At 35.2% G+C, this 19776-nt stretch overlaps 1 protein-coding gene across 1 annotated transcript; it reads right to left on the bottom strand.

Moving 5' to 3' along the window:
- Window positions 1-18548, bottom strand: LOC100373981 (uncharacterized). The gene is made up of 14 exons (XM_085499779.1): window positions 18472-18548; window positions 13955-14094; window positions 13230-13374; window positions 11014-11091; window positions 10591-10671; window positions 8423-8521; window positions 7636-7712; window positions 6528-6623; window positions 5945-6070; window positions 5214-5415; window positions 4728-4907; window positions 4050-4277; window positions 3429-3742; window positions 1-2975 (listed from the first exon to the last, which is right to left on the bottom strand). Exons 2-14 carry the CDS (start codon window positions 14066-14068, stop codon window positions 2835-2837), a joined length of 1881 nt encoding a protein of 626 aa, XP_085355905.1. The 5' UTR covers window positions 14069-14094; window positions 18472-18548; the 3' UTR covers window positions 1-2834.
- Window positions 18549-19776: the final 1228 nt, after the last annotated feature.

Raw genomic sequence — 19776 nt, 5'->3', positions numbered from 1 at the left:
TGCAATTGCCAAACCATTATTTATTTGATAGTACTTACAAATTATGCATGATGTAAAATGCAGAATAATTAATGGTATTTAAAACATGCCACAGAATAAATCCATAGTTACAGCAGAAGTGAAAATATCTAGACTTGCTGCAAAAAAAAAACAAATCCTGAATTCTGAGCAAAACAAGTTACATTGTAATAAATTATTTACAACAATACGAGTCAATGAATGTATTTTGTCAGATAAATAAAAAAAAAAGCATTACTCCCTAAGTCGGTGATGAAAGTTAGTTGGCTATGCATTATGGGTAATACTGTATTATCTTTGGTGAAGTTTTGAATTGGCAAAAATAACCAAAATTATGGCAGTACAAGTTTTATTAAAGGAAGGGGGATTGTATGCAACTAAAATTGTAGGTTTATTATTATGAAGATGACCTTTATGTTACTTACTTAGATTAACGATTTAGACAACGATTAACAAATATTATCTACCAGGGTACTATAATTTAGTCTTGTTTACCGGAATACTTTAAACCACTTAATTATATGCAAGGAATAAAATTTCCTGAGCCAACACGAAAATTCACAAAATTTTCTAACAGTGAATCACTGTGATTCTGCAGAGTTTAGGTCGCAGCAGCTTTCATGAAATTTTGTACTAAAATCATCAAAACTTGAAAATTACCAGTGGCAAAAATTAATTATTTACAGTGAAACCAATCTACAAATTAACCTTCTAGAACAAAAAGTAACCTGGTTATGTATATCTATATCATTGTAAGACCAAAAAAACAACAACTTATGTTGCCCTCAAGCCGGAAAATTAAAAAATTGGGTCGGCCGGTCAGATTTTTTTTTTTTTTAAACTTGTGAAAACAAAGGGTATCATAAATAGCCGAGGTATATGGGGGGAAAAAAAACGTGACCTGAAATTTCATATTTTTCGGTCGGTCGCTGAGGGCAACAAAAAAATTTTTTTTTGGCCTAATATGCAGGACAAACGTGTGCAGCTTAGTACATTATAAAATGCATTCTCTCATCGTCTCTCCCTGAGGCCATAGACACTATAAAATTAGCCTTTTCACCACCAGTTCCCTCTTTTCATCACAAATTCACAAAATAGTCCCATTTAAATTCAACACTTTCCTTTAGAAGATTTGGACATAAATAGCCAAATTGTTTTAGTAAAAACTCCAAAAACTGTTGGCTCCAAAATCAGGGTTTATTTCCAGAAATATTGAAGAATTTAGGAAAAAATTGCAGCAAAATTTGGACAAGAAAGTCTGGTGGTGAAAAGGTTACAAGTCAAATACATCATGTAATACAGTGAAAGGCACTAAGGCCTGTTTATATTTTATATATTTATAAAAAAAACCACAGGATGTAAAGATCTTTCATCAGGAATGGATTGCCTACAACTTCTAGTATTAAAAGCAGATTTCATGAAACTGTATGGGAGGGGAGGATATTGACATTTTTTGTCAGTCATGTACATCATTTAGAGGGAGGAAATTGTACATAACTGAGATGGAGTTGGTGATGTATGAATTTATATATATGACCTGCATAATTTATACAGAATACACAATTCCAAGGAATGGTCTCATGGCTAAATAATCAGAACAAGACAGGCACAAATGGACTGTTCAGTTTATAATAAACTGAATGGAAAAAATATTGTATCATTAATCATGGCCAATAAAAGGAGTGGTTGACGCAAATGTTATTTTTCTCGAGAGTAAATACAAGATGTTAGAAATCAGCTGTGTATTCAATATCCCAGCTGAAATGCGCTACCACAAGGCGTGGGTCCCAACTTAAATGAGCTGCCACTAGGCCAGGGTCCCAGCTGAAATGAGCTACCACAGGGCTAGGTCCAGCTGAAATGAGCTACCACAGGGCTAGGTCCAGCTGAAATGAGCTACCACAGGGCTAGGTCCAGCTGAAATGAGCTACCACATGGCTAGGACTCAGCTGAAATGAGCTACCACAGGGCTAGGACTCAGCTGAAATGAGCTACCACAGGGCTAGGACTCAGCTGAAATGAGCTACCACAGGGCTAGGACTCAGCTGAAATGAGCTACCACAGGGCTAGGACTCAGCTGAAATTAGCTACCACAAGGCGCGGGACCCAGCTGAAATGAGCTACCACAAGGCCTAGGACTCAGCTGAAATGAGCTACCACAGGGCTAGGTCCAGCTGAAATGAGCTACCACAGGGCCAGGACTCAGCTGAAATGAGCTACCACATGGCTAGGTCCAGCTGAAATGAGCTACCACAAGGCGCGGGTCCCAGCTGAAATGAGCTACCACATGGCTAGGTCCAGCTGAATGTGCTACCACATGGCTAGGTCCACCTGAAATGAGCTACCACATGGCTAGGTCCACCTGAAATGAGCTACCACAGGGCTTGGTACAACTCAAATTAGTTACCACTAGGCCAGGGTCCCAGCTGAAATGAGCTACCACAAGGCCTAGGACTCAGCTGAAATGAGCTACCACAAGGCGCGGGTCCCAGCTGAAATGAGCTACCATAAGGCCTAGGACTAAGCTGAAATGAGCTACCACAAGGCTAGGTTCAGCTGAAATGAGCTACCACAAGTCCCGGTCTAACAACATGCTAGAGCATAGTATTCAAAGAAAGACAAAGGTATAATTTAATAATTACCATATTCTACACCTTTGAATGACCCATACTCTACCAACAAATTTATTTACATTCTATTGCAGGTGTACTAGCATGAAACCGAAATCAGTAAATGAAAATAAACACCGAATAAACGGTAGCAACCTTTTAAACATTTCATTGTCGTAAAAAAAAATATATATATACAACAACATTTTATGCATTGTAAGCAGATATCATGGCTTCAGTAGTATTTTGATTTTCTTCCGTCATCTGAACCCCCTCTGATTGCACAGTTCCATCCGTCCGTTGTAATTCTGCATTCACAGCCTCTTCCAACTGTTGGTGATCTGTGATCTGAAATAAAAGTCAATTAAATAAATGAATTTCTGACTTAAATTATGTGTTTTCTGCCATTAAATTAAATAATAAGACATTTATTGCAGTCAGTATGTTTTAAAGGGAAAGTCAAGTCTAACAACATAATACTCACAGATAAAAGAGCTCGACAAATGTAAGAACATGCAATTAACAGTTTTTTATATCACTTTTCATTCTCTAGATTTTCAACTTTTCATCAATTTATGTATTCCACCATCTTGATTCAAAAGATTTTCTCAATTTTTGACAACAGATTCTATGATGTCATACTCTACCCATAATCCTTTGTTTGAGAATCAAGATGGCTGGCTACATAATACTGATGAAAAGTTGAATATTGCCTTCTCCTACATTTGTGGAGCTTTTTCTTGAGGGGTCATTATGTTGTTTGGCTTGATGTTTCCTTTAAGTGTTATAATTGATTCTCACCTGTATGGTAGTGATTTGTGTTGGATCATTGTCTACAGCTGCCTGCATCGCAGCTATGGCTGCTTCTGTATCCGTAGTTGTGACTACACCATCCTGTGACATAGTAGATACTAAAGCGACCGGTACAGGTGTAATCACATCTTGCGTTTCGGTGCCATCTGAACCTGATTCTGTTATAGTTGTCGGTGTTTGTGTCACTTCACCTTGCGCATTCAGGTGATACTGAATCCGGGGCCTTTTCATAGGAGGCATGCCCACAGCAGCTGCGGCTGCTGCAGCTGCGGCTGCAACAACTGCTTCTCCGGCCACTGCAGCTTAAAAAAGATGTACAGAATATGTCACTTGAGTGAGTCATTGTGATTGGCTGCATTGATATGCCACTATGTTATTTATCCTCCCAGTTACAATAATGCAAATATAGCAATCGTAGATTTAGGTCATAATTTTAACCGTTTCTACTATTTATTTATTTATTTATTTTTATAAACACTTTTTTTTATCATTTACATAAGTGCATGCACTGTTAATAAAGAAAATATGGGTAATATGAATGGCCAGAAAGCTACCGTATCTGGAAAAAAAATTAGTTGAATTTATACATACAAAAAAATGAATGCTTACCTTGCTGCTGTGCAAACAAATGTGCTTCCGTTTCCTCGGTTGCATCCGAGTCGCCGTGAGCAGTTCGTTTGTGCATAGCTAGTGTTGATGTCTGTCTGTACGTCTTACCACAGTGGTTACATATGTAAGGCTTGGAATGCGTATGTACAACATGATGCTTGTATAAACTAGAGTACTCGGTGAAACGTTTGCCGCATCCGGCAACAGTGCAGACGTATGGCTTCTCACCTGATGAAATATACCATAAACTTTTTTTTTCAGCGAATGGTACACATATACATGTAAATTACACGCCATATATACCTGTATAACACTAATTTAGCATTAAAAACCTTGATAGAGTAAGATGGAATAGATACAGCGTTTTTAATATAAGATTAGTCTGAGGTTTTACTAAATAAGACATGTTCACAACAGTCTGTACCATAAGACGTAGCTGAGAGCAGATTACATACAGCATGGTTTGAAATAAACATTTTTGAAATAAATTGCTTGTACATCTCATTTGTGGTGTGTATCAATCATATTGATAATTAAATTAATCAGACAAAACAAATCTCACTTGATGTTACATGGTTAGATAACATTTTTCAAATTAAAAGTGTGAACCTCCATGATTACAAGGATCCTTTATAAAATTGGATTTCAGAGATTAGCAAACAATATCGATTCGCTCACCTGTATGTATCCTCATGTGATTTTTATAGTTAGTAGCGCTGGCAAATGCTCTACCACAACCATCTTCCCGACATATGTATGGTCGCTCACCAGTGTGTGTTCTAATGTGTACTTTTCGTATATTTGACGTAGTAAAGGCTCTATCACATCCTTCAAATGGACATTTAAAAGGTCTCTCACCTGAAAATATGAACAGAATCATACAATATCAGTTAATCAACAAATAATTGAAATAACTTTTGTAAGATTTGAAGAGCTACAAGCTACAGGAATTGAGTCCAAGGCGACGATAACAATGGAAAGGTTCACAGATAGACATAAGGATGAAGTTTAGTGAAAGTTTCACAAAATTTGAAAATATTTGCACTAAATTTTGGATAGGAAAATATTTAGCACTCTAATGGTTCACCAGTCAAGCTTGCCATTGGCTTCAATCAGCGAGTCATCCAGTTATTTTGGAACAAAAGTTTTTGAAATAAGACTCACCTGTGTGAGTTCTAACATGCTTCTGCAAATCTCCTGAAGTTTTAAATGATTTCTGACAACTTTCTTCGGGGCATTTGTATGGTTTTTCACCAGTATGTACTCTAGTATGACTCTTCAGTCCATAGCCGGTGGCAAAGGCTTTCCCACAGCCTGGATGTTCACATTTATATGGTCGGTCACCTGTATGAGCTCTTTCGTGAACCTATGAGAGAAAGACAAGTTTTACGCCAATATACTACTGGGTAAGCCACATGTACCATTAACCGGTGCTTTCCAAACCATATGACATAATCATTCAGAAATTGACCAATATCGAATCAACTGTATTTGCTCTATTAGCAAGCGCATCCCTAAGTACACATAAACCAAAATTGCATTTACCGGTATTGTTTACTGCGTCACTAAAACATGGCTACCCCAGTAGGTTTAATCATATAAACATGCATATCTGTTATTTACAGAAGCACATGTACTACTAATAAAGAAAATACTAAATTTAAACAAATATAAATTAGTATTTAATGTACATGGCTGCATTAAAACAGTTTACAGTCACAATCCTTCATATACATATCTGTATCATGTACAGCAAAGGAGGAAACATTGTGCATGTTGCAAGAAGATGAGATAAAGTACATCCGTCGCTATCATGACATCAACTGGAGCTATATATATTCCACAGCAGAAAATAGCGTAACAGAATGTGTTATAAATGTGTACATATAAAATACCTTGAGATGGTGTGCTGTTGTGTACATTCTACCGCAACCATCATGCCCACATCTAAATGCTTTACTAGTCATGTCATATGTTGCAACTTTACCCAGATTACCTGCAGAAAGACCACCCATCACAGTCTGTGAAGTAAAATGATAATAATTATTAATAATGTTTAGCAACACAATGCAATACTTCATTACCCCAGACCAGGTCAATTTAGACCATGATTTAATAAATGTAAAACTTGACAATGATTAATTATGTCAATTATTCATTTTATCTATACATCCGTCATTCAATATATGAATACAATGTGAATGGTGTTTTTGTTTTTGTTTTTTGAATTGGGAGAGATATGACATAGTAACATGGATTACATGACTAGCAATATCTTCTGCAAAAATGGAGCACAAATTATCAGTTCATCAAGCCTGAGTGTTCCTCAGCAGCAAAGTGGTGTGAAATCAGACAGACCGTTACCATGATGTCATTGCAAACTGTCTTTCCAGCAACTAAGTGCCTGTCTCAATATTATTGGGACTCAAAACTACCAAGCAAATGAGAATGAAACAAAGAAAAAAGCAATATCTTAACTGTTTTTACTGCAAGAGGAGGAACCATTGTCTTTTTCTCATCTAAATTAGCAAGTAGTGCCAGCCCACTTTGATCTGTACCATGCTCACTGGTAGCCTACAAATAATTGAGACAGTATGCATTGTTGTCAAAAATAAAGCTGAAAACAATCTAAGTACACTGTAACCTCAATATAATGAACACCTTTATAATGAATTTCCTGATATAATGAACACATAACATGTCCCCCGCTCACAACAAACCCAATGTATTATGTGCTTCATTATAGTGAACATTTCACTATAACAAACTAATTGCATGCCTCCCAAAGAGTTCGTTATAACGAGGCTACAGTGTATGTGAATCATCCTTACCGAGGTATTTGTATGGGTCAAAATACATAATATTTTAATGATTCAGTATACAATTAGTTTTCCATATTTATATGTGCCTTTATTGGGAATTTGTTTCTAATAAAACAAATATGGTATCATAGACCATAACACAGTTCTAAATTATTTAAAATTTGAACATAATCAGTCACAGAAAGTCAGACATATGGCACTAGAACCACATTCATTAAAACAAAATGGCCGCCAGTCTGCCATTTTGAATCTTATCTGAAAAACAAAATGATGTGCATCAAGGTCCTATAATTTCCAATGTATATACCAAGTTTGAACAAAATCCATCTGTAAACAGCTGAGAAATGCTTTATATTTAATGATTTTCTTGCACAAAAATGGCCACCATTCGGCCATTTTTAATAGGATCGTCAAACTAATATATCTGTATATCTATGGCATGATGTATAATGAATATTCAAAATTGGAACATAATCAGACCCAGCAAGTCAGAGATATAGCACTAGAAGCATATTTATTAAAACAAAATGGCCGCCAGTTGGCCATTTTAAACCTTATCTGAAAACAAAATGATGTGCAAGGTCCTATAATGTTCAAAATATATACCAAGTTTGAACAAAATCCATATGTAAACAGCTGAGAAATGCTTGATTTTGATGATTTTTAGAACAAATTGAATAGACTAAAAACAGTTTGACTGAATGTGACCCTATCCTCATAAGGGACATAATAATAAAAGTTGAATCTAAGTGATAATTACTCACATGTGCAGCATATTGCTCTAATGCATTGATAGAATTAGGGTCAACTGAATCATCAGTATTCTCAACATTGGTACCATCTGAAAAATGAAGAAACAACAATTCAGTAACTATACTCAATAAACCAGGTAACATTCAGCTAATTCAAGATGTGCTGGTAGCTATTCAAGTAAAAAAAGTCTCTATTTGGCACTGAGGTTCTTCTAACTCTTTACTGTATCAAAGTTTCCAAAAAAACGGCATGTGGGTATTTCAATGTGCTCTACAGTACTTAAATTTATCACGTGAACTCACAAATTGTTATCTATGGTAAAAATCAATCATATTATAATGACCTTATATATATACATGTATAAATGTTATAAATGTTATGAATGTTATAAATGTATGAATGTTATGAATGTTATAAATGTATGAATGTTAACCATGTGCCCCCAGGGTGATGAGCCAGGATTTGTTCACAATAACAGAGCTCCCTACCATAGTCTGGAGTGAGAACATTCCAATTTTATAGTGAACATACATTCAGTTACAATTGCTGTGCCTGTGAACTATACACCAAAGTTTTCCCCTAGACATTATAGAGTAGAGGTTCCCAACTGTTAAATTTGGGATAAGCAATAGAACAGCATAAAATTCAGCATAAAAATGAACACAATATAACTCATTAACTTATTAAATTGTTATGAAGAAAGGTAGATACTGTTTGTAATTTTTCTAGGCAGAACACTGTACACTATTCAGGATATTGTTACAACTTAAGATTCATTTTTGAAATAGCTGCTCTCACCTTGTTGTGAATGTTCAAATCCTTCTCCCGCAGAATGGGTCTGGATGTAAGCAGTTGTACCATCTTCTAACTGTACAGCCTGGATTGTCTGACCATCAGCTGGAATCAAGTGTATATCGTTGAGTAAGTTCAGACAGTTTTTATAGGCTGGTGGTCTTTATATGGAAGTTAATTAATTAATTAATTAATTAATGAAAAAAAATAAGTCTACAATTTTTAATATCAAAAGGGGTAATTTGTTAACAGATATTTAAAGATGGAGAATAAATAAATGCATTTTTGTCTTGCTTAAATTGAAAATATCACTGTAGTGACTAGTATAAAACACTGTATTCAGAGGTTCATTTTATCAAACTATTATCAAAGGGGTGGTGTGTCACTGGTGAAAATGTTCAAGTGGCCTTTATATTTGATCACTTTACATGTAAATTGAATTCTCACTGCCCATACAAAGATTGTCACTATTCTCGGGGGCGGACATCCGGGCATTTTCTACCGCCTGGCAACCCTCGCAGTGAAAACAAAGACCAAAAACTTGCAGAAAACGATACTTTGCGATGGTTGTTGAGAGTCCCCTGAACAGTGTATTAAACAAGTCATTGAAAATGACACAGTCCCCGTTAAGTTCTCTTTGTGCTCGTCATATTAAAGCGGAGGGGTTGTCGCGAGCATGTCCTTGAAACTTGAGTTCCAAGTGGCGTATACAACAGATTGTTTATTTACATCAAAACACGTGTTTCGTGTCATAGTAATATGGCCAAAAAAAAAACAGTCTTTATTCAGCCATCTTTGATCTGATTATGAAACACACTGATATGTATGATGTATGTGCCAAATACGAATGAAAATGGTACATAAATTGTGGAAATATAGTAGTAAGGCCAAAAAGTCAGATGGCTGTCTATCGGCCATCGTTGACCAGATTTTGAAACGAATTGTCATGGACATGCATCCTAACATGTATAAAGTACATGTATGTGCCAAATTTGAATGAAAACTGACAGAGCCCGTCCAAGATATTGCATAAAAAACAAAAACAAGATGCCTGCCAGTCGACCATCTTTGATCCAATTGCAAAATAAATCGTCATGGACATGTATCCTAACATGTATAATCTATGTACCAAGTTTGAATGACAACTGACAAAGCATGTCCAAAATACAACATTTTCAAAAAACAAGATGGCTGCCAGTCGGCCATTTTGAATTGAATCGCTAAACCACTGCATGTGCATATGTCCCACATAAGGTACTAGACACATGCAAAGAATGAACGGAATCGGTCCACAGGATTCTGAAATATGACGTTGGATAGATTGACACACGGACAGACGGACACACAGACGGTCGAACAGACAAACTCAGGAACTCACAGACGGTCGGGGACATGTATCATAACATGTATGATCTATGTACAAAATTTGAATGAAAACTGACAAAGCATGTCCAAAATACGACATTTTCAAAAAACAAGATGGCTGCCAGTCGGCCATCTTTGATCCAATTGTGAAATAAATCATCATGGACATGTATCCTAACATGTATAATCTATGTACCAAGTTTGAATGAAAACTGACAAAGCATGTCCAAAATACAACATTTTCAAAAAACAAGATGGCTGCCAGTCGGCCATTTTGAATCGAATCGCTAAACCACTGCATGTGCATATGTCCCACATAAAGTACTAGGCACATGCAAAGAATGAACAGAATCGGTCCAAGGGATTCTGAGATATGACTCCGGACGGACGCACGGATGCACGGACACACGGACGGACGGAGACCGAATTATAAGTCCCCGTTTTCGGACTTCGTCCAAACGGGGACTAACAAGATTAGCCCTACGTGTGTAACATATATGAATTTGGTTGTTCAGGATTACTTCAAAGTTGAGTTTGTGTTGTTTTCTCGAGTTTTCACCGGCTCCACCGGCGTTCCACAGCAGCGCGCACAGAGCTCATAGAAATACGTGGTACAGTGGTGCGCGTCTTAGCAATGTAGAACGTCCGTGACGTAGCTCCGCCCCCGAGGATAGGTTTGACTATATATAAATGGCATGTAAACTTATTGTATGGAAATGTGTGGTTTGCGAACACCATCAAAACAGCCATGTGCCTGAACTGGAGCTGCACTTCTACTGAATACAGTATTCATAAAATAATCATGTTACCTCGTGTAGCCCTTTGTATATAAGCAGTAGTGCCATCTTCTAGTTGAACCGTCTGTCCTTCTTCAAAACCTGTATCGCCATCTATCATTGAGAACAGAGTAATCATTATACTTCATCTTATACACTTCAAATGTTTCTAAGATATAAACTGATTTCACAGATTCAATTTGGAGTGTTTTCTTTATGGCAGCTTATTTGCATGTTAAAAGTGCTCAATTTGAATATGACAACTCATTACTTCCTTTACTATGAATGTATATTTAGCGTATCATAATTTCCTTGTTAAATTCAAACTAGAGAAACTTCAATGAATCTGAACACAAAAACATGTATTATTCTCAGAAGCGATATTAGGATGATTCAGTCACTTCAGTGATTTACTATGTACCACTCTAAAGCTAGTATATGGTAGCTAGCTCTTACCTTTCTCTGTGATATGTTGAATGTAAGCTGTACTACCATCTTCTAACTGAACAGCCTGTCCTTCTACAAGACTGCCATCTGAATTAAAACACAATTTAATGTTTAAGTAAGACAGTAATAATGTACACTTTCCTGTCAAACAAGTAGGCATAGCAACAAGATAGTTAATGATAAATATTCTAACAGTCAGATACACGTAAAAACTTGTATAAATATTTTGATTGGTCAATACATAGACATGTGATCAGAAATAAATATTTTGATTGGACAATACATAACCATGTGATCAGAAATAAATATTTTGATTGGACAATACATAACCATGTGATAAGAAATAAATATTTTGATGGATACATAGACATGTGATCAGAAATAAATATTTTGATTGGACAATACATAGACATGTGATCAGAAATAGTTTGATTGGACAATACATAGACAAGTGATCAGAAATGAATATTTTGATTGGTCGATACATAGACAAGTGATCAGAAATAAATATTTTGATTGGTCAAATACATAGACATGTGATCAGAAATAAATATTTTGATTGGTCGATACATAGACATGTGATCAGAAATGAATATTATGATTGGTCAATACATAGACAAGTGATCAGAAATGAATATTTTGATTGGACAATACATAGACAAGTGATCAGAAATGAATATTATGATTGGTCAATACATAGACAAGTGATCAGAAATAAATATTTTGATTGGTCGATACATAGACAAGTGATCAGAAATGAATATTTTTATTGGTCAATACATAGACAAGTGATCAGAAATAAATATTTTGATTGGTCGATACATAGACAAGTGATCAGAAATGAATATTATGATTGGTCAATACATAGACAAGTGATCAGAAATGAATATTTTGATTGGACAATACATAGACAAGTGATCAGAAATGAATATTATGATTGGTCAATACATAGACAAGTGATCAGAAATAAATATTTTGATTGGTCAAATACATAGACATGTGATCAGAAATGAATATTTTTATTGGTCGATACATAGACATGTGATCAGAAATGAATATTATGATTGGTCAATACATAGACAAGTGATCAGAAATGAATATTTTGATTGGACAATACATAGACAAGTGATCAGAAATGAATATTTTGATTGGACAATACATAGACATGTGATCAGAAATAGTTTGATTGGACAATACATAGACATGTGACCAGAAATAAATAGTTTGATTGGTCAATACATGCAGGACATCACAATAATGAATATTCCGCCAACTGCGGGATCACGCGAGAGTGAGATTACGCCATAGCAACGGTTGCTGGCAGGTCAAGCTTTAGAACAAAATGGCGTCGTGACATGTAAACCACACACGCGACTCGGCAACATTTAGAACTGGATGCTTTTGAAAAGCTCACAGTCCCGAAGCTAAAAGACTTTCTTCGCAAATTTGGCGTGTCCACTGCAAATTATAGAAAGAATATTTTAGTTTCGCTGGCAAAAGCAGTCCACAGTTTAGGGCTAGACGAAGACCCGGATATGACAAGACGCGATCCAAAGAGGGACGTCAGTGACCGACTAAAACAGCTAGGATGTGATTTTACAGACCCTCTTACCCTCCCCGGTACAGTACTGACTTTTCAGACGTTCCTGACTTTGGTTTGAGTGATGTTTTTAATTATCTTATGTGCCATAGGTCTGACTATGACCGGAAGAAGCTCCGAGCATACAAATCATTTGAAGACTACAAACTTTGTTTTGACGGACACGTCTTAGATTTACAATATTCGCGTATTTCTAGCAGCATGCTAGGGGCTTTTAAAGCTCAGGTGAAGCCGACCCAGAAGGACAAAACGTACCTCAACAAACCAACGTACAACTCATGGTTTCTAATAGAGAAGGAACATTCCGAAATAATGGTTGCCACCGTTGTGAATGAAAAGCTTGACCTTTGTCGCCCGGTTGCTAAGTGCGTGATTTAGGTCACACAAGATTTCGTATGATCTCGCTTAACACAGAATATGGCTTATCAGCAGACAATGGTAATTTATATAAACTACTTATAATATTGCTGATTGGGATGGGGATTGGGATGGTAAAACTTGAGGACAATATCAAGAATTACCATCCCAAGAACTATTTTTAGTATCTGAAGTTGTACAATAAATATTCAATGAGCAAAGAATAGATGCCAACATCACATGTCCAATCTTGATGTATCACACTCACCTTTATGTTGAATATAAGCTGTTGTACCATCAGGCAATGTCACTGCTTGTAAGCTCTGACTTTCAACAACCTGTAGTTTACCATCTGTATTTGACAAACCAGTAGCTATGGAAACGGCCACATGCTGTCCTTCAGATTCAGTAGGCTGCAATGGGAATGAGAGTTGTACTAAGTAAAATTTCATAGTCTGAGAGTTCAACATCAATGAGTGATCTAACCGGGAGATTAAGACAACAGAAAACTTGTGATTTTGGGATTAAAGGGACATTGTCATCAGAACTATGTATGTTCTTCTGTTTCATTATTGTTTCTTTGTTTCCAGCGAGGTTTTCACCTGCATTGCACACATTTACGGTTCATTCAAGCGCATTATTGTAGCAAATTATGAACATGGCTCAGTTGATGTCTGATCGATGATTGACACCCCCCCTCTGGTCGCAATAACTACTAAATAATTCAGTTCGTGGTTGGGTGGGACTAAGCACACATATGCAGTTAATACCCCAGTATGACAATATGGCTTTACACCAAGAGTTCCCATGTGTTGAGTGTGATTCATATAGACCAAAGCCATCAGTTTCTCCATCTGCTTATTGAATCTTAGGAGAATATTAAATGTTTGATTGACGAAAAGGTTGTTGAGACCATGTTTGGATGATTGAAAGGTATTGGGGCTATATTTGGTGTGTTTATGCTATAGGTGTATAAATGTCATAGAGACTTACGTTATGCATATCTGAGTTAGACTGCGCTAGAAGCATGCCTATCACCTCCTGTTCATTTGAACTCATTCCAGCTGTATCCAGTGATTTAGTAGAAGCATCTCCAGTCCCATCCATGGTGATAACAAATCAGGAAAATATCACTGAAAACAATATGAAATTTTATTATTTTAAAACTTATTATTCAAAAAAAAAGGCTTCTTAGTTTTGCAGCTAATTCACACACACCAATTAGATAATAATTTACACATTTGGTAATAAATTAAATAAATTAATCACCTGTATAATTATTTCAAAATTTCCAAACCACATTTGCAACAATTCAAAGTACCTGTACTGTCAAACATGCTTTATATGTTCCCTATATCATGTGAATAGTCGAATTACAAAACTCTTGTAATACGTTTTATAATAAATTACATCCTCTAGATGCCAGGTGTTTCTATTATGTAAATCAATGAAAGAAAGGAAAATAGGTAATCGTCCATCTGTTTTTGAGAGATTTACTATATTCTGAATGATAAATGACTACACAATCAACAAGATTATTGACTTGTACCAGTAGCAATAAGTCACACTTTTACACATGAATTTGTGAGTACACTGTACTATAATAAATGGTGCATCTTTTTACAGGGTTAAATTTTTTGGGACAGAATCCCTCAAACACTAATGATTATAAAAGATATGTATGGTGATGTGAAATATAAGGTAAAAACAAGAAATGGTTTAACAGAATCATTTTGTTCAAATATCGGAGTAAAACAAGAATGCAACCTTAGCCCAAGTCTGTTTAATTTATTTATTAATGACCTGCCTGATATTTTTGATAATGATCATTGTGACCCTACACTGTTACACAACACACCCATTAATTGCCTTCTTTATGCAGATGATATTGTGATTCTTTCAAAATCCAAAAGGGGATTACAAAACTGTTTGGATAAACTATCAGCCTACACATCAAAATGGCAGTTGTCTGTCAACACAGATAAAACAAAAATAATGATATTCAATAAGTGTAACAGACTCCTTAACAAGGAAATATTCTTTTATGAAGGAAAAGAAATCAATATAGTTAAAGATTTCAATTATCTTGGCTTAACTATGAGTCCAAATGGTAAATTTAAAGATGCAATGAAAAACCTAAAAAGAAAAGGAATAAAAGCCTTATTCTCATTAAAGACCAAAATTGGATCTGGTAATCTGGACATGTCCATACTACTGTCACTATTTGATAAACTTATCAGACCAGTTATTGTGTATGGGAGTGACATTTGGGGAGAAGAAAGCTCTACAAAATCAATTGTAGAGGATGTTCAGCTTACATACTATCGGTACATTCTTGGTATCTCAAAAAATACACCAATCATGGCAATATATAGTGAATTGGGAAAATTACCTCTTGACTCTTTTATTAAGAAACAAATGATAAAATATGCCAATCGTATTGCAAATTCCACAAATACTCTACTTCAAGAAGCATACTATGTCAATAAAATTATTAAAAGTAAATGGTTTAAAAAACTTGATCTGATATTAAATAATATTAACCATTCTTATCTTTTAAATGAAACAAATATTATCTCATTATCAAAATTAAAAACAATTGATGAGAAATTAAAAGAAGAGTTTACAACTGAGTGGAAAAATGAAATAAATAATGACAATAGGAACAAATCAAATTCTAAAAATAAACTAAGAACCTACAAACTTTTTAAAACCAAAATAGAACAAGAAAACTACTTAACAATTATGAAAAACAGTGAACTTCGCAAATCCTTAACAAAATTTAGACTTGGCAACCACTGTCTGAAAATTGAAACAGGCCGGCATATAGGTTTGGATTTTAAAGACAGAGTCTGCAATATGTGCGACAATGACCATGTTGAAGATGAACAACATTTTGTCATAAATTGTCCTCATTACAACGAAATAAGATTAAAACTTTACATTGTAGCTAATAAACGTATACCAAATTTTGACAAATTTAGTAATGAAAATAAATTCATATCATTACTAAGTGACGAGAAAATGTCTATTCCTTTAGCGCAATATTTAAAAAACTGTTTTAATACAAGACAGCAGCACCTACATAAACTAAGCCAGTAATACATTCCTTGTATTCAACTTATCTTTTTTTTTTATGCCTTTTTGTTCCCTTACTCTTTATGTGGTTATTTTTCTTTTACTAATATCTGATTTGTAACCCTTTTCATCCCCTCCGGGGGATGTTGTGTGTTAATAAATAAATAAATGAATCAGGTCGTTTTCAGTGCATATTATTATACATTTGTAATCAATTCATTGATTACACTCGGCCATTTTATTTCATTAACTATTGATCACTACATTAGAAATGAATGTTTAAAGGGTGACAGTCGTCACGCCGCGTCCTGTTCGATATGGGACTCATAGCGACGTATACAACGCGTGTAAAATACATTGTTTATTTACATGAAATTTGAACACGCGCTGCGGGACGACCACCACGCTTTAATAATATACAAAATATGTAATTCTGTATTTTTAGCAGTGCTTATTATAGCATAGCATATTATAGCATAGTCCAATCATGGCAACATCTGGAGAAGACAAGTACACAAATATACATACACATGGAATGTACAGACTTAGGATCATGATAGATTGAACAAGATTTTTTTTAAATAAAAGGTCATTTGATTTCATTTAAAAGGTTATGAATATGTGCATGTATAATTTTTATTTTTAACTGACATTTATGGATACGTGGGAGTACCCTGTATAATAGTTTCATTCCTTGCAGTTTGTGTTGCAATTTCATTTCCATGTGTTCTATTGGCTCTGAACAGAAGCATACACACCACCGAAAATTGTTGCATTAGAACCCTCAATATTGCGAGTTTGTTAACAAAACAGTTCATTATATATTACAATACTACAGATAAGCTGCTTTTTTGTTGACAGTATTCAATGTTGGCTGCTTCATTGAAATACAAATTATTTTGACCATAGACACAATATGAAATTCAAAATAATACAAAATACAAATCTAGACGGATCATTTCCCTAGTGTGTTATGCAATTACATATGCCTTATGTAGTTTATGTAGCTATAAGTCATTAACTTTACAATGAACAGTACACAGTGGTTCAGTTTCAGTGCAAGAGATACCTGTTAATGCAACTACAATGACTTCCATACTACAGGTTGTTCAAGTCGCGTTTAATTTGACACATATTTGATGAGCACTTTCTGTCACCACCATATTGTTCCTAACACCAAGATTGCCAGCTAAGTTGCTGACTGGTTTGCAATGCACACCTGGAGATCATTACGTTACCAACTTCAAGAGGAGAATTCAAACATGTTTAATATAAACAGATCACGATGCAATTGCCTTTCAATTTATTTCATTTAGTCATATATATTTCTATATAATACATGGCAAGTTATCCAAACAAAATGTGTATACTGACAGAGTATGAAATGTCAGAACACAGATGATGGTTTTTCTGGTGCATAAGGCTCATGAACGAGTGCATTTAGCGGAACACACCCTCTCCAGAAGAGGTTTGAACTAATTTAGTCTAAACATAAAACAATCTTCAGATGCACATAACAAACCAGTCAGCAAGTTAGCTGGTAATGTTACCGTTTTGGTGTTTGGAACAATATGACGGAGACAGTAAAGCGATACAGTTGCTTACGTGTTTAATATGGGACCCATAGCAATGTATTTGAGTGTAAAATACATTGTACATTTACATGAAATTCAAACTCACAATGACTGTAGCCACTTCAATAAAACAAAACACCAGTTAAAAACATTTCGAGTCAATTGCTTTGATTCTAATGTTAATGAATTCTATTACTAGTATTTTAATTCCACTTCATATCCAACATGTGAAGGGAGCTTGGCAATTTAACATATTGACATTTTTTGAGAACATTTTCAGATATGTGTTAGTTTTTTTGAAGGTGTAAAAGTGGCGAAATTTATCTGATGTCCAGCCCAATTTCCTTTTATATCCAAATATGTGTCGATAAATGCAAACGTGTACTAAAACGTGTGAATTGCAGTCTCGATTGACCCCCCCCCCCCCCCCGTTCTCCGTCTGTATGGAAAGCTTTAACGAATATGTTGCTCAGTTTGAGTTAGTCGATTATAGGAGCAAATTAACACAGACTACACACATTATTGAAAAATATAGGACAGTAACGTGTCATTGTATTAATCAAACTTATTTCTACGGCAGCAGCAAATTAGATTCAATACAAAATAAATGGCAAAGACAGAGCGAAAATGCCGGGGAAAATTGTCAATGAATTCGCCATCTGAGAAGCCATGCCAGTCACCACGAGCGAATCAAATGAGTTTCAACCTCATTTGCGACCCTCATACAAGAAAAATTCCAGATAATATCCAACATAAAGCTCTCAAACAACGGCACTTTTACAGTAGCGGCAAGTCCGCCAACAATCATTGAACGATTTGCAAAGAGGAAGATGGGTGATGGAACGCTGGGAAACCAACCTGGACCGCCATGCAACGGGACAAGAACGTACAGTTGAGTGGGCAACATGAATACAATATCAACAAAACATGCTCTCAACACAAATCAATTAATATGCAGGTTATCGGGCCGCAAAACGTACAAGCATTCTGGGAGCTCTCGCCGAAGAAGTGAAAACTTGTGGGCTGGTTGCGCCAAATTTCAGCAAATTTTGCTGCATACAGAAACCGAAAGATTTAATGAAATTATACGATCGGTTATTTCCTGTAAATACATTGATCAATGCGAAGAAATCGGGTGGAGAAAATTTGACCTGTTTCTTACCTTTTGTGCTGTTGGCTTTAGGTGTGACGTCATCGCGGCATTGCTTTTTGCACACGGCACTGTTTCCCAAACAAATGAACATCGACACCTCGGTCGGGGTTCAATACATGGTCAATATTGCAAAGAATTACCATTGTCATAATTCACACTATTAAAAAATCTTGTTCAAAACAAATCCTTTTTCCAGGGAGAAGATAAATAAGACAACAATTACATTAGATGAATTTTTCGCTTTGATATATGGAAAACTTCAATTCAAAATTAATTATTTATTTGAATTTGTTTGTCTTTGGATTTTTTTTATATTTTTTGAATACTTTGCTTATTGCTTTGCAAGGTCACATGTGAAAAAAAAATTGGGTCTGCACCTAATTTTTTCTAGATAAATGTAAAATTACTGTATGTGTAAATAATACATGGGACTCTATGGAAGGAAATGTAAATACGTTGGATTAGAAAAAATATATGCGTTTTTTTAAAACTTGAAGTAATGAAACCATGTGGGGGGTACACACCTATTTGTAAAGAAGGTGAGAATGTGTTCTCACTAGAAAATGCCTGCACATCCACTTTGAACAACACAACTTTGGTCTTAAAATAAAACTTTGGTCTTAAGGATCGCAATGAAATACTCACTGATACAGCGATAGCATTTTTTTTTTCTGACCACAAAACCTGCAAAATTAATGTGGATCACAGAATCTTATTCTAAGAAATGTATTTTCTAAAGGAATACCAAAAAAATATATATATAATTGTCTTTTATATTTACCAGGGATATATAAGAATGCTATTAACTTTCTATATAATGCTGATACAGCAAATCAACTTTTAATTTTGTAACAGAAATTTTCTAATACTTTGTAAACAAATATACAAGAATTTGTAGTTCTTTGAAAAGGTCCACACTTTTTAATCCCTAAATTCCAAATATTTTTGTCGTCATCAGTCCACCAGGCATGAAGAAACAAATAATAGACTGAATGCATACATATATTACC

This window comes from Saccoglossus kowalevskii, chromosome 1 (assembly GCF_978046115.1).
Source record: "Saccoglossus kowalevskii chromosome 1, keSacKowa6.1, whole genome shotgun sequence".
Classification (NCBI taxonomy): Eukaryota; Metazoa; Hemichordata; class Enteropneusta; family Harrimaniidae; genus Saccoglossus; species Saccoglossus kowalevskii.
The sequence above is the reverse complement of the archived record's forward strand: the minus strand, read 5'-3'. Positions and strand labels throughout refer to the sequence as shown.

Excerpts from the sequence above, each read along its gene's own strand:
- LOC100373981 (XM_085499779.1), bottom strand. The coding sequence starts at position 14,068 with ATGGATGGGACTGGAGATGCTTCTACTAAATCACTGGATACAGCTGGA. Across the intron at positions 13,375-13,954 it reads CTAACTCAGATATGCATAAC|CCTACTGAATCTGAAGGACA; the intron begins GTAAGTCTCTAT and ends TTCCCATTGCAG. Across the intron at positions 3,743-4,049 it reads TTTGTTTGCACAGCAGCAAG|CTGCAGTGGCCGGAGAAGCA; the intron begins GTAAGCATTCAT and ends ATCTTTTTTAAG.